The 16,533-nt window shown below is 42.9% G+C and overlaps 1 protein-coding gene across 1 annotated transcript in view; it reads right to left on the reverse strand.

The window, feature by feature from the left end:
- Nucleotides 1-14,787, reverse strand: part of LOC143510145 (PDZ and LIM domain protein 5-like) — a 45,914-nt gene extending 31,127 nt beyond the window's left edge. The window contains exons 1-4 of the mRNA XM_076999191.1: nt 14,665-14,787; nt 14,240-14,339; nt 10,029-10,180; nt 2,610-2,646 (exon numbers count right to left, since the gene is read on the reverse strand). Of these exons, the coding sequence (XP_076855306.1) occupies nt 2,610-2,646; nt 10,029-10,180; nt 14,240-14,335 (285 nt within the window). The 5' untranslated portion in view covers nt 14,336-14,339; nt 14,665-14,787. The remainder of the gene's footprint in view (nt 1-2,609; nt 2,647-10,028; nt 10,181-14,239; nt 14,340-14,664) is intronic.
- Between the last annotated feature and the right edge of the window lie 1,746 nt (nt 14,788-16,533).

Here is a 16,533-nt window from a genome sequence, read left to right on the forward strand (position 1 = left end):
ACATATTACAAACTCAGCTACTGCAGACTCACCTTCTTCAGACTCACCTTCAACACTCACCTTCTTCAGACTCACCTACTGCAGACTCACCTACTGCAGATTCACCTACTGCAATCACCTACTACATACTGTTTTACTGCAGACTCGCTAATTACAGACTCACCAACTACTGACTTGCCTACTGCAGACTCACCTACTACAGTAATGTACTGCAGACTCACCTACTACAGTAATGTACTGCAGACTCACTTACTACAGACTCACCTACTACTGACCCACCTACTGCAGACTCACCTACTGCAGACTCACTTACATTCTCCAGAGAGCCTCACATCTTTATTGGTTTTATAAATAGCTGGATGGCAACACAGATATAAAATTTTCACCTGTAAACCTTTCTTATACTCATACCCAACTGAATTACCATGTTTTCAAACTAATGTCTTGTTCACCAGATTCACCACGCTGGCACTACTCTTGGGTTAGTGTTAGGTGGGCAATACTCTAAGGTTAGGGTTAGGCTGGCAATACTCTAGTCTCTTGAATATGTTTAACTATTAAGAGAGATCCAAAAGAAGGATGTGTTCTCTTTATTTGCATGAGTTAGCATGTGCATATGTATGAGAATGTGTGTGTGAGAACGTGTCTGTGTGTGTAGTCTGAGATCTCAGAATGTGTGTGTGTGCAGTTGCCCAGTAATATCCCTCCATAAACCTCCCATTTAAAGTGACACACACACACCACAGATCATTTTACTTAGTTCTATATATACACACATACGTCAAAAGCAATATCTCTCATTCAAACACACATACACACACACACACACACACACACACACACACACACACACACACACACACACACACACACACACACACACACATAATTATATGCACATGTATATGTAGAGTGAGACATATACAGAAATAAAGTGACTTAGACATACAGAGACAGACAGAAGATTAATTTAAAGGGCCAGGGTCTGAGCCTCCTGTTTTGTATCTCCACATATGGGAAACCTTCTGATACGTCCTATCCCTGACCCTTCTGTTACATCCTATCCCTGACCCTTCTGTTACATCCTATCCCTGACCCTTCTGTTACATTCTAACCCTGACCTGAACCCCAACCATAATCTAACCCTGATCCTTCTGTTACATTCTAACCCTGATCTGAACCCTAACCCTAACCTAATCCTGACCCTTCTGTTACATTCTAACCCTGACCTATCTGTTACCTTCTGTTACGTTCTAACCTTGACCCTTCTGTTACATCCTAACCCTGACCTGAACCCTAACCCTAATCAAACCCTAACCCTTCTATTACATTCGAACCCGAACCCTGATCTGAACCCAAACCTTACATTTTGGGTTGAACCCAAACCTGTTACATTGTAACCCTGATCCTAACTCTGACCGGAACCCTACCCCAATTCCTAACATTGACCCTGATCCTAACCCTAACCTAACTGATCACTTTAAAGACTAGTTGACAATAATTCTGTGTCCGGTGATATTTATAAACCTCACAACACTGCTCAGCTAAATTAATAAGGTGAGTTACTGCTTGAGCCTGCACTTTTGTGATTGATGGGATTAAATCTCTTACCCATTCAGCTGCCAGGTCTCAGCCTGTGACCTCAGCAGGCTCCGCCTCTGGCCCAGAGACACATCACGGGCATTCTGATTAGAGTAGAGCTTGATGGGAGTGTTATAGACTGAGGGCTAATGCACTGCAAGTAGCTGATATTTTGAGTCATCTGTCAGTCTTGATGGAGGGAGTAGGGCATAGTGGCTATAGTGTAGAATGGAGGGGCGGGAAGAGAAAAGAGAGAAGAGTAGGATTGCTCCGCCCCCTTAAAAGGTGCACACTCTTAGTGGTGGAGGGGTTTGTGGTCTCAAGGGGAAGTGAGAAGGGTACTCAGAGGAACCGACTACATTAAAACCTTAGGGTAGTACCATTAACACTACAAAGACTTTAGCAAAACACAGTTCAACATGCACACAAAAACACTAACACAAAAAACGTTTCAACGCACAAGTATGCACAAACAAAACAATGAAACACAAGACACATTCAAACATGTACATTACACACAAAAACACGCAATACACACTCAAACATACACAACCACTCAAAATGCTCAAATGCACATACTAAACGTAATACTAAACATAATTCATCTAATCCCAGGGATAGCCCTAATCCTAGGGATTCACCTAATACCAGGGATAACCTTAACCCTACGGATAACCATACTAGGGTCGAATTCTTTTGATTTTAGTATAGTATTAATCATTTCCCATTTCGCTAAAGTTTATCCAAAATGTCAAAGGACTGTGTACTTTTCAACTGGAAGGTTGGATGTTTGCTTCACCCAGGGGTGTGTCTGCTTCACACAGGGGTGTGGTATCAAAGAGTGGTGTCTGTCTAATACAGGTGTGTGGTGTCACACAGGTATAGGAGGGTCATGAGTAGCCCTCTCTTAATGGATAATTTCTCTACAGGCTTCATACAAGCTCACAAAAATGACAAATTTGCACACTTCAATGTGCGCGCGTGTGTGTGTGTGTGTGTGTGTGTGTGAGATAGAAGTGCATGCATACCTGTGGTGTCTCTGCAGGTTTTGGAACACTGGGGGCTCTATAAAAACAAACAAGCAAAAAAGATTTTATACACACACACACACACACACACACACACACACACACACACACACACACACACACACACACACACACACACACACACACACACACACACACACACACACACACACACACATTATACATTATATCATTCACGTTATAAATGAAGCATTTCAACCCTAAACCCATATATATATAACCCATGTTTCTCTGCATTTCTCTCTGCTTTCTCTGAAAGAACCTCCCTCTGAAAATACTAGTATACTGGAGAACCCAATGACAAACATGCACACCATACACACCACTCACACACACACACACACACCACTCACTCACACACACACACACACACACACACACACACACACACACACACACACACACAAACACACATTGAACTGAACAATTTCTCGATTTATTGTTTCTTCCTCATGCTCTTAGGGAGTTTTTCCTTGCCACTGTCGCCCTTGGCTTGCTCACTGGGGGCTTGAACTCTAACACTTGTTGGACTCAAACTGTTGTAAAATGCACCATATAAATATGTTTTGATTGATTGACATACCCCCACACACACACATCCATATACACACACACACCCATGTAAACACACACACTCACACACACATGCACACATACATAAATGCACAAACACAAAGTACACATAAAGTGTGTGTGTGTGTGTGTTTAATGCTGGAAGAATGTAACAGTATATGTTACTGAATCACCGAGAAGTCCAATCTGACACATGAAATCCATGCCTAACTCTCTCTCTCTCTCTCTCTCTCTCTCTCTCTCTCTCTCTCTCTCTCACACACACACACACACACACACACACACACACACACACACACACACACACACACTGATATTTTATCTGTACTGCCAGATACCCCTGCACATTCTAGAACAATCCAGAACTGCAAATCCTGTTCCAAGCCTGCCCTCATCCAAACCTCACCCTCATCCAAACATCACTCTCATCCAAACCTCACTCTCATCTAAACCTTACTCATCCAAAACTCACTCTCATCTAAACCTCACTCTCATCCAAAGCTCACTCTCATTCAAATCTCACTTATATTGAGCCCCTATTCTAGGCGAGGTGGGATGTACATTTATATACTGTGTAGCCACGAGCCTTTTCCAAGAAAAATACATGAATTTCTCTGCCAGTTGTCTGTGACTGGTGGTGTCAATTCTCACTGGGTCCACACCAAAAGGAAATTACCTATATTCAAATTTGGGTTTCATCAAACTACCTGATTTTCTTCTTCTAAATTCTGATAAGGCTGAGGTGTTACTTCTTGAACCCAAAACTGCAAGATGCAATTGGTCTAATATTCATCCTACCTACATATGGTACACACACATGTAATGTCATTAAGGCTGCCTAAGGCTAGGCTTTCCGCTTATATAATATTGCTAATCTGAGACATTTACTTTGGTTATCAGATGCAGAAAAACTGGTCCACGCTTTTGTCTCATCAAGATTAGATACTGTAATCGTCCCTTAATTGGATTATCTAAGTTTCTTCTAAGTCCCTAAAGAAACTTCAACACAGAATGCTAGAGGCCTAACTGTCACGGAACAGCTCCGGACCCTTCCCTGTGGGCGTGTCATATCGTCGTCTGCGTGCGGTTATGTCCATGTTTGTACTTCCGTGGGTGTGGGTTGTTTGTGAGCGTGTTCGTTTGTTACACCTGTGCCTTGTCTCGAGGTCACGTGGGTCTGTGTAACTCACCTATATAATGTGCGTTCGCGCAGTGTCTTGTGTTCGTCTTTGTCTAAAGCTACGTGTCTGCGTGAGTGTGATTTAGTGCTGCTCGCGCTCCATCCGGAGCTTATACGTCTATTTTGTAAAAAATGTTATATGTTCACCGTAATCGTCTTGGTGCCTGCCTCCTACACCCGGACGTTACACTAACAAGGGCTAGACAATTTGATCACATTAGTCCTACTCTCTCGGCATTGCACTGGCTCCCGGTTAAATATTGGCTGGATTAAAAAATTCTTCTGTTGACCTATACGGCATTAAATGGTCTTGCCTCATAATATCTGAGTGAAATCATTGCATACCATAATCCATCTCACCTGCATTCTCAAAATTTTAGTTCCAAAAATTCGAAAGACTACAGCCGGAAGCAGATCCTTCTCCTTTAAAGCCCATCAATTATGGAAAATTCTTTCAACTCCAATCCAAGATTCTCACACAGTTCCAATCTTTAAATCTAGACTTAAGATTCACATATTTAATCGAGCTGTCATGCCTAGCCCTGCCTCCACATGTCACTCACATCTTTGTTGTGGTTCTCCATGTGTCTATGTTTTGGTTTCCCATGTGTTTCTCCTGCCACTCCCAAGCCATTTGTAATCCCACCCCAAGATTATTATTCCCATCTGTGTGTGGTTAGTATTGAGTTTGTTATGTCAGTGTTTTTGAGAGTCATTGTTCTTTGTGACCGTATTTTTTGTAAAGTAACATCTTGTTGTCTGCTGGAGCCACATGCTAATAAATGGCACGTGTGCTATACAGCGCCTTCCATAATTATTGGCACCCCTGTTTAAGAAGTGTTCTTTGTCTTCTAATAAATTATTTATTTAAATAATATAGGATAACAATGCAAAAAAATAGAGCTTTAATTCAAATGCCTTTATTTGGTGGGGAAAAATCACACGTTAAGACATAAATCTTTTGAATGAATTCTTGGCACCCCTGATGATAGTACTTTTTACAACCTCCTTTTGCCAACAAGACAGCATTTAATCTTCTCCTATAACTCTTCACAAGATGTGAGAATACTGAAAGAGGGATCTTCACCCATTCCTCTTTGCACAACCTCTCTAAATTGTCCAGAGTCCAGGGTCTTCCCCTATGCTCTCTCTTCTTCAGCTCACACCACAGGTTTTCTAATGGGTTGAGGCCTGGGGCCATGAGAGGGGCTTGATTTTGTGCCTTGTGAACCATTTGTTATTAGATTTGGCCACGTGTTTAGTGATGACCCATCTTCAGCAGAGGCCACCAGCTTTTGATTAAAAATGTCCTGATATTTCTGAGTTTCTGATCCCCTGTATCCTTACAAGGTTCCCAGATCATTTGGAGGAGAAAAAGGCCAACAGCATCATCCATCCTTCCCCATACTTAACAGTGGGCATGAGGTGTTTTTCTGCATACTCATCCTTAGTGTTATGCCAGACCCACTTAGAGTGTTTGTTGCCAAAAAGCTCTATCTTGGTCTCATCTGACTAAAGCACATGGTCCTAGTTAAAATCCCAGTACTGCTTGGCTAACTCCACCTGTTTACGTTAATGAGTATAACTCAGAAAAGGCTTTGTTCGTGCATGCTTTTTGGCATGTAGATAGTGTCTGATGGTAGTTGGTAGTTTTCTTTCCTCCAATGCTGACATCGACTTTGAGGTTAACCATCGTCTCGTCAGTGCAAGTGCAGCATACGCCAGACTCAGGAGAAGAGTTTTTGAAGATCGTGACTTAAAGGCCCAAACCAAGCTCCTGGTTTACAAAGTCGTTATTCTCCCCATCCTGCTTTATGGAGCAGAGTCATGGACCACATACAGCAGACACCTGAGGGTCCTGGAACAGTACCACCAAAGAGCCTTACGACAGATACTGAGGATTAGCTGGCAGGACAGACGCACTAACATCAGTATTCTGGAGGAGGCCGACATGAGCAGCATTACCACCATAAGGCAGCACCAGCTCAGATGGACTGGCCACGTCATCCGTATGCCTAGTACACATCTCCCCAAACAGATCTTCTACTCCCAGCTGAAGGAAGGCCAGCGAACCCCTGGCGGGCAAAAGAAGCGCTATAAAGACAACATCAAGTTCAACCTAAAGATGTTTCATATACCACTGGACAACTGGGAGCATATGGCAATGGATAGGAGCACGTGGAGAAAAACTGTTCTTGAAGGTGTAGCAGCTCATGAGAGGGACCTCCGGAGTGTTGCAGAGGCAAAGCGGCAATTCCGTAAAGAACCTCTCAAAAAGGCTCCATCGCCTCCCTCCACCACCAACAACTTCCCCGGCCCTCACTGCACCAAAATATGCAAGTCCCGGATTGGACCTTACAGCCATCTTAGGACCCACAATTAGATGGGTTTATGGAGGGCAGTCATACTTGTTTCGAGTGACCGCCGAAGAAGAAGGGGGGGAGTTGCTACCATTTGATTCAAAACTTTTACAATGAGGTTTGGAGAACTTTTTACTTCTCTTACCATCCTTCTCACTGGTGACTAGTGAGAAGGTGGCAAGATACACTTGCATCTTCTTCCAGGCTTGTTTGTCACAGTTCCAGATTTGTTTTGAACTTTTTGATGATTGCTCTGACTGTAGATGAGGGCATCTGCAGGTGAGTGGTTATTTGCTCGTAGCCATTGCCCTATGAAGGTCGACACACATCTGCCTTACTTGAGTAGTGTGTTCCCTTGTCTTTCCCATGTTTAAGAGTAAGAGAAATAGGCCTCTTTGTAATGCCATATTTATACCCCAGGGAAACAGGAAGTGATGAATTACTAATTAAAAGTTCATAGATACTTTGATCCAATTTATAAACTACAGTATGACATAAAAGTACATTTATTTTCCAAGAAATTGTTAAGAGTGCCATTAATTGTGGAACAGGTTATTTTATGGGAAATAATTAAATATAATTATTATAATTAATAATTTCTTAGTAAGGATTTTTTCTTTTTTTTTTTTTACTTGAGTCGAAGGTTGCTTTTAAAACATTTTTTTCAGAGTGAGATTATGCTTCTGCAATAATAAATAGTTTTTAAGGCTCTTAACACCAGGGCTTAATTTGTAAATCAAACGTTGCCGGAACGAAAGCGTAAATTGTTACACTGGCGGTTTATTATTTTGCCGGATCGAGGCAGACAGTTCCCAGAACGCACGCTTCAAAATGAAAGAGTTCCCGGATCCTGTTCCGGCAGGATCCGGCTCAAATTAAGCCCTGCTTAACACACTTTAACCAGGTATGCCAATTATGGAGGGCACTGTATATATGGATGTATAATTCCATAAAAACGGATGTGTTGATGCCACTAGTGGACGTGGCGATGCTCTCCCCTACCTGAGGCCCATCATCCACACTGGAGGGATCGAGACTGCTCAGCCTAGATATAGAACTATAAATATGGACTGTTACTAGATGGGTTGTCCAATAGAGGATGGGTTCTTCATTAATTGCACATTGCACCAGTAAGAGCAGAGTGAAGGTTCAATTTAGCAGGGTAAGAGCACAGTTTTGCTCAATATATTGCAATGCACACAACATTATGGGTGAAATACCAGAGTTCAAAAGAGGACAAATTGTTGGTGCACGTCTTGCTGGTGCATCTGTGACCAATATAGCAAGTCTTTGTGATGTATCAAGAGCCACGTTACCCAGGGTAATGTCAGCATACCACCAAGAAGGACGAACCACATCCAACAGGATTAACTGTGGATGCAAGAGGAAGCTGTCTGAAAGGGATGTTCGGTGCTAACCCGGATTGTATCCAAAAAACATAAAACCACGGCTGCCCAAATCATGGCAGAATTAAATGTGCACCTCAACTCTCCTGTTTCCACCAAAACTGTCCGTCAGGAGCTCAACAGGGTCTATATTCATGGCCGGACTGCTATAGCCAAACCTTTGGTCCCTCGTGCCAATGCCAAATGTTGGTTTCAATGGTGCAAGGAGCGCAAATCTTGGGCTATGGACAACATGTATTGTTCTCTGATGAGCCCACCTTTACTGTTTTCCCCACATCCGGGATAGTTACAGTGTGGAGAAGCCCCAAAGAAGCATGGGGGTGGATCAGTGATGGTTTGGGCTGCCATATCATGGCATTCCCTTAGCCCAGGGGTGGCCACAAGTTTTCAGCTTGCAAATTTGTTTGGTGGCCACAAATTTCAGCTTGTAATTTGTTGAGCGAAGGGGGGGGGGGGGGGGGGGGGGGGGGTGGCGAATGTAATTTGTTGAGCGGATTGCAGATTGGCTACCATGAATGTCAATCAAAATACAACCGTCAGTGCAGATGGGCGATTCATCTACTACTTTTTAATGTCACGCGATCTACGCACATTCCTTCGCGATCGACCGACACTTCCTTCGCAATCGACCTGTCGATCGCGATCGACGTAATGAGCACCCCTGCCTTAGTCCAATACTTGTGCTAGATGGGCGCATCACTGCCAAGGACTACCAAAGCATTCTGGGGGACCATGTGCATCCAATGGTTCAAACATTGTATCCTGAAGGTGGTGCCGTGTATCAGGATGACCATGCACCAAATCACACAGCAAGACTGGTGAATGATTGACTTGCTGAACATGAAAGTGAAGTTCAACATCTCCCATGGCCTGCACAGTCACTGGATCTATATATTATTGAGACACTTTGGGGTGTTTTGGAGGACCGAGTCAGGAAATGTTTTCTTCCACCAGCATCATGAAGTGACCTGGCCACTATCCTGCAAGTAGAATGACTTACGTAAAATCATTCTGATCACTGTGCAGAACTTGTATATGTCATTCACAAGAGGAACTGTATGCAGGATGCTGTATTGGAAGCAAAAGGAGGCCCTACACCATACTAATAAATTATTGTGTCATTAGTAATAAATTATTGTGTCTAAACAGTTTCATTGTCCCACCACTGTATATATATATATATATATATATATATATATATATATATATATATATATATATATATATATATATATATATATATATATAAATGAAATTGACTTGTGAGCGGGTTGGTGTGTGTGTGTGTGTGTGTGTGTGTGTAGGTGGGCATATGTTTGTGTGGGAGAGTGTATATTTGTATATATGTGTATACTTGTGGGTGGGTCTCTGTGTGTTTAGGTGTATATTATATTATATTACTTGTATGTGTGTGTGTGTGTGTGTGTGTGTGTATGTGTGTGTGTAGTAATGTGAGTGAGTTTGTGGTGTGTGTGCGTTTAAGACTAGTAGCTCACCCCAGAAGAACAGTTCAGTTTACATATCATTACATATCTCTCGCTCTCTCGCTCTCTCTCTGCCTTGCATCTTCTTCAGCACACACACACCCAAACACACACACACACATATCAGATGGTGCTGACACTGAAATATATGTTCTAATAATACAGACTGACACTAAATCCAAGAGAAATTTATTTGTTCAACATGAGTAAATATCAAAGAAGCACTCTGACCTATTATACACTCTCACAAACACACATATACAGACTCACACATTCACTTACAAATACACACAACCAAAACCCCCAAACACACAGTGATTGTCCTATTCATTATGCGAGTAACGTCAGTGTGTTTGCTTCACAGAGTGTGTGTGTGTTTGTGTATGTGCATATACCTCTGCATCGTTAGATGTAGGTTCCCTGCACAGGCTTTGATCTTGTTCTGAGCTTCTAGGTGATTCATTTCTTCTGTATTGACACCATCAATGGACAGAACCAGATCGCCCACGGCAACTCCTGCTTTAGCTGCCTTACCAATATCTGTCAGCTAGACAATACACACAAACACACACATACACATACACAGTTTAGAGATAAGTGAGGAAGGTTTGTGGCTTTTGTCCAGGAGGGTTTGGGTTACAAGAATGTTTAAACCTTCTCAACTTCTTCAAGGATCTTCCTAAAACACTTCCTAAAACACACACACACACACACACACACACACACACACACACACACACACACACACACACACACACACACACACACACACACACACACAATACATTACTATACATGTATGCATATGAACACATTTATACACATGTACACACACAGAAGAAAGAAAGCTAGATTTTTGCGTTGTATGTAAAGTGGTTGTTGGTTATGCAGTCCCTGTGTGCTCATATAGCAATAAAAGCCTCAGCTGAATCTCTGAGACCCTTTATAATACAGACATTTTATAAAAAAAAACCTCTGGCCAGGTGTTTGTGTACATAGTTTTGTGTATGTACATGTGTGTTAAGAATACAGAGAAAACTGCTACCCCATCCACTACCCTGTAAAAGACCCCATCTACCCCATCTACTACCCTGTAAAAGAGCCCATCTATCCCATCTACTACCCTGTAAAAGACCCCATCTACCACATCTACTACCCTGTAAAAGACCCCATCTATCCCATCTACTACCCTGTAAAAGACCCCATCTACCACATCTACTACCCTGTAAAAGACCCCATCTACCCCATCTACTACCCTGTAAAAGACCCCATCTACCCCATCTACTACCCTGTAAAAGACCCCATCTACCCCATCTACTACCCTGTAAAAGACCCCATCTACCCCATCTACTACCCTGTAAAAGACCCCATCTACCACATCTACTACCCTGTAAAAGACCCCATCTACCCCATCTACTACCCTGTAAAAGACCCCATCTACCCCATCTACTACCCTGTAAAAGACCCCATCTACCACATCTACTACCCTGTAAAAGACCCCATCTACCCCATCTACTACCCTGTAAAAGACCCCTTCTACCACATCTACTACCCTGTAAAAGACCCCATCTACCACATCTACTACCCTGTAAAAGAGCCCATCTACCACATCTACTACCCTGTAAAAGAGCCCATCTACCCCATCTACTACCCTGTAAAAGACCCCATCTACCACATCTACTACCCTGTAAAAGACCCCATCTACCACGTCTACTACCCTGTAAAAGACCCCATCTACCACATCTACTACCCTGTAAAAGACCCCATCTACTACCCTGTAAAAGACCCCATCTACCACATCTACTACCCTGTAAAAGACCCCATCTACCCCATCTACTACCCTGTAAAAGACCCCATCTACCCCATCTACTACCCTGTAAAAGACCCCATCTACCCCATCTACTACCCTGTAAAAGACCCCATCTACCACATCTACTACCCTGTAAAAGACCCCATCTACCCCATCTACTACCCTGTTGAAGACCTTCATTTGCTGTCACTGGTCATTATCTCTGACTACTGATTCCAGTCACTGTATCATTCGAGTAAAAGCTGAATTTGAACAGTGGAGTTACACCAATGAACACTAATAGAACATATAAAACTGTTGCTTACACCTGTTAACACAAGGAGATGATGGTGAACACAAGGAGATGATGGTGAACACAAGGAGATGATGGTGAACACAAGGAACTTATGGTGAACAAAAGGAGATGATGGTGCACACAAGAAGATGAGTGTCACGTTTCGCACACCTACAACTCCGTCCCAGAACTCAACACCGCCACCTAGCAACCTGTCTCTACGGCCGTGGTCCCGTTCGCCTGAATTCTAACCCGAACACCTGTGTCTCATCAGCCCCTTGAGCCTTCTGACTGTCTTCCTGTGCACCGACTTCTGCTTCCCTCCTAGACCTTGCCGCCAGCCTGCCCTTAGGATTTGGACCGGACTCTGCTTTCCTGGTTGCCTCTGTCTCCTCCTTTCACTAGCATGGCTCCCTAAACGACAGACCACCCTGTGTGGAGTCTGGGAGTTAATGGTGAAACCCTGTTCCAAATAAAAACTCCTCTCCACACCTGGATCACCACAAGGAGAGAATGGTGAACACAAGGAGAAGATGGTGAACACAAGGAGAAGATGGTGAACACAAGGAGAGGATGGTGAGCACAAGGAGAAGATAGTGAACACAAGGAAAGGATGGTGAACACAAGGAGAGGATTGTGAACACAAGGAGAAGATGGTGAACACAAGGAGAGGATGGTGAACACAAGGAGAGGATGGTCACCACTACCCAGGACAACCAGATTCCAGAAATTATCACAATAAACCCAACACAAAGAACATTAACATTATCACAGGCCCTCACAAATCTATCCTCACCCTCCTTCATCATCATCATCATTGCTCCTGACATCGTCACTTTACTCTGCACTTTAATATAACATCAGTGATCCATTAGTTTACAACTATAACTGGACACTTGACCTGTCTACCTCAATGTACTGTTCATTCCTTCAATGTACTGTTAATATATTCTTACATATTTATGGGTACCATAGTCTGCACCCTAACCTTAACTCACTCTAAATCCTAATCCTGCACATACTCTGTAACTATCAACCACACCCTACGTATGTCTTTGTATGTGTCTTTATATCTACTATCTTGCCCTAATGTAGTATTGCCTGTTCATACAATTACACTGGAGAATGGCAAGGAGATATTTTGTTATATTGTACAACTCGGTATTGGTTGAATTGAACTGAATTAATATTGGGCATTGTGGAAGTCCACAGTCTTGATTCTTACAGATCACTCTTATCTTAGCATTAAAAGCCCATCCAATACAGCCAGGCATTTCATCATCTATCCTCATATAAGTACAACTACACACACTGTGGTTCACAGGTAGCATGTCCAGTGGTCTATTTCCAGCTTGTGGCTTTGTTCAAAAGTGATACAGAGGGGTGTGCAGAAATAGAAACATAATTCAGGTGTGTGTAGAAGAGTATAGACTCCATTCAGCCTCATGAAAGACCCACACAAACACTTAGATTACACACAATCATTCATGATTAAACATAAAAAATATAAACAAAACAGCAGTATTCATGTGTCTAGTTAAATTAGAGCAGTATTTATGTGTAAGTGTCTGTTTCTATGTAGAAGTGCTATTTTTTCATCTGGGGAACCTGTGCGAGTGTCTATCTTCACTGTAGGTGTGTTGAGTGTGTGTGGCTGGTTATGGACCAAGGCTACTGGGTTTCAGTAGATCAGTCTCAGCTGACAGAGGGGACTGGGTTTAAGACTGAGTTTAGGACTGGGTTTAGGGTTGAAATGCTTCATTTATAACCCATGTTTCTCTGCATTTCTCTCTGCTTTCTCTGAAAGCACCTCCCTCTGAAAATACTAGTATACTGGAAAACCCAATGACAAACATGTATGCATGCACACCATACACACCACTCACACACACACACACACACACACACACACACACACACACACACACACACACACACACACACACACACACACACACACACACACACACACACATGAACAGTGTTGAGCGTGGGGTAAGATGAGGAAGGAAAGCAGAATCAGGAAAACCAATCAGGGAGCTTTTTTCATGGACCCTCTGCCAGATGGCATCATGGGAACAACATCCATGCCAGAAACGACCAGAAGGGTGTGTGACATAAGTGTATGTATATCAGTCTGTGAGTGTAAGTGATACACTTACAGTAACACAAGATGGAGCGAGACAGAGAGCAAGAGACAGGAAAGAGTAAAACAGAGAGCAGTTACATAAGAAATTACATATTTTGTTTATTTGTTTTTGTGTGTGTGTTCACACACATGTGTGCATATTTACCTCACCTGTTAGATGGTGACATATTAACATGTTAAAGCATATGTGGATATGTTTGTGTATGCATCAGTGTGTGTTATGTGTCTCACCCATGGGATGGTGAGGAGCATGTGAAAGTGTGTGTGTGTGTGTGTGTGTGTGTGTCAGTGTGTGTGTGTCTGTGTGTCAGTCTCACCCATGACATGGTGAGGGTCATATTAAAGTGTATGTGTGTGAGTGTGTGTATCTCACCCGTGAGATGGCAAGGGGCATGTTAAAGTCTTTGCCCCCCTGTAGTCTGAAACCCCAGGGTGCAGGACCCAGTAACTCCACTGTGTATGTGCTCATAATTCTGCTTAGTGACAACACACACACACACACACACACACACACACACACCCAAACACACACAGTGTCTGTGAACATATACAGAAAGCAGTACTGTTTGTTTAAGAGTGTATTAAAATGTTGATTAGACTAAACTGAGTCATTAACTATCCTTGCAAATTATTTGAACCGATAAAACTGATAGAATCAAACTGATACAATTAAACTGATATGAATAAACTGATGTATAATAACGAGCTGAATTCAAAAGCAAAATTACCCATCCACCCTCAAATGCATTACATTAGAAGAAAAGGTCCTACCAAGCCCATGTGTAAGAGTGGTTTTACCTGCAGAAAGAGTGTGCAGTGGAGAGTGAAGGCTGGTGCTCAGGCGTGTGCTCAGGAGTGTGTCTGTGTGTCTGGTCTGGGAGAAGGAGGGGGCACCTTTAATACTCCTGTACCACAGAGGAGGGGAGGGTGTGTGTGTGTTGGTGGGTATGTGAGTGGGTTAGGCTTACAAACTGATATTTTAGGAACACTCCCTCATATCCGTATTTAAGGGTTAGTAGAGTCAGGCCCCGAATATCTGACAAAGCCTGAAGGATTATAGCAGAAACCACAACCTGTCGACATAAAATCAACATACCCCACAACCAGAACACCCACAACCAACCACACTCAGTAAACACACCCACAACCAACCACACTCAATGAACACACCCACTAAACCTATTACAATAACTATGTAATAACAATGAGATTACATTGTATTAACTAAATAATTAAAAAATGAGCTATTTCCTATTTCCAACCAATTTGGGGCCCAGAGCTCAGGCATGTCGTTCCTGGTGCCTCCCGCAACACTTCCATCAAATATCATTAACCTACAACCAAAGTTGAGCTACTTGCTATTCCCAACCACTTTGGGGGTCGGGGCTTGGGTATGTTGCTCCCGGTGCCTTCCGTAAGACTCCTGTCAAATATGGTGACCATAGGACCAAAGCTGAGCTTATAACAATAACTAATTACAATGTAACAACTATATAATAACAAAAAGTGAGCTATTTCCTATTGCTGACCACTTTGTAGATCAGGGCTCGGGCATGAACCTACAACCAGAGTTGAGCTACTTCCTATTCCCGACCACTTTGGGAGCCGGAGTGCTTGAGATTTTTGCTCACGAAAACTCCAACCCTAGCCTTATCATACAACCACCATATACAGGCATGTATAGCATTGCAACCAGATATCAGGATGACATTAAATGCATCACCTCATCTAGTTTTGGGCATTGTGACAACATGGCATTGCATTTATTAGGATAGCTTCAAAATCTTTTCGCGCCTAAACCCCATCCCTAGTCTTATGCATGTATGGGGCTGGCTGCTGGATGTAAAAAAATGACTCCAGACAAAATGAAATGCATGTAGTTTTGGGCCCTGTGACACAGACTTCCTGTTAATGCCCTTCTCCTCCATCTCTGACAAAACCTGCCTTAGTTTCTGTTAGTGTGCCAGAGGAACTCTCCAGTGTGGCAAACGGAAATGCCGATTGTCAGTAAGGTGGAACCAATGAGTGAAACCTTTGGCCTTACCACAGTCCAATGAATGCTTGTCTTGAAAAATGTCTTGGAACTCAAAGTAAATCCATCAATTCTGTCATAAAAGACTCTCTGAGCTGGCTGGAATCGTCAATATCCCTGTAACCCACATCTGCCATGCATTTCAGGGGTGCCGAATGCACAGGAGAACTGCTGAATGGGGTGTCTGTTGATAAGGGTCTGGAGACCCTGGGATATTTCAAAATCCTCAGCTGCCAAACATGGTGACACATTTGCTAGATTGCAGTTGCATTTAAGCGTTATTGATTCCGATGTTGGGTTCACAATGGTCATGGGGATCCACCTATCTCCCCACGTTGGGGTAATGACACGGCCCACAAGAATATTACGGGGTAAAACCTTAAAACTAGTGGGTTCCACAATGACTGTGCTGCATGGGGTCACATTATGTGGAAGTTTCCCCCAAAGTACATGTTCACATCTGGGCGTGAGAGTGACTGCTTGGATAAGCTTGACGGTCCCAATCCTATAGGGCATAACAGCACCCCTCAACCTCTCCACACCCACAAACATAGACAGGAAATGTTCATCGTCCACACCACATCCATACGTGTTCTTTGAAGCAATGTTCCAGTAGTCATTGTTACCCTTCAACA

This window comes from Brachyhypopomus gauderio, chromosome 3 (genome assembly GCF_052324685.1).
Source record: "Brachyhypopomus gauderio isolate BG-103 chromosome 3, BGAUD_0.2, whole genome shotgun sequence".
Taxonomy (NCBI): domain Eukaryota; kingdom Metazoa; phylum Chordata; class Actinopteri; order Gymnotiformes; family Hypopomidae; genus Brachyhypopomus; species Brachyhypopomus gauderio.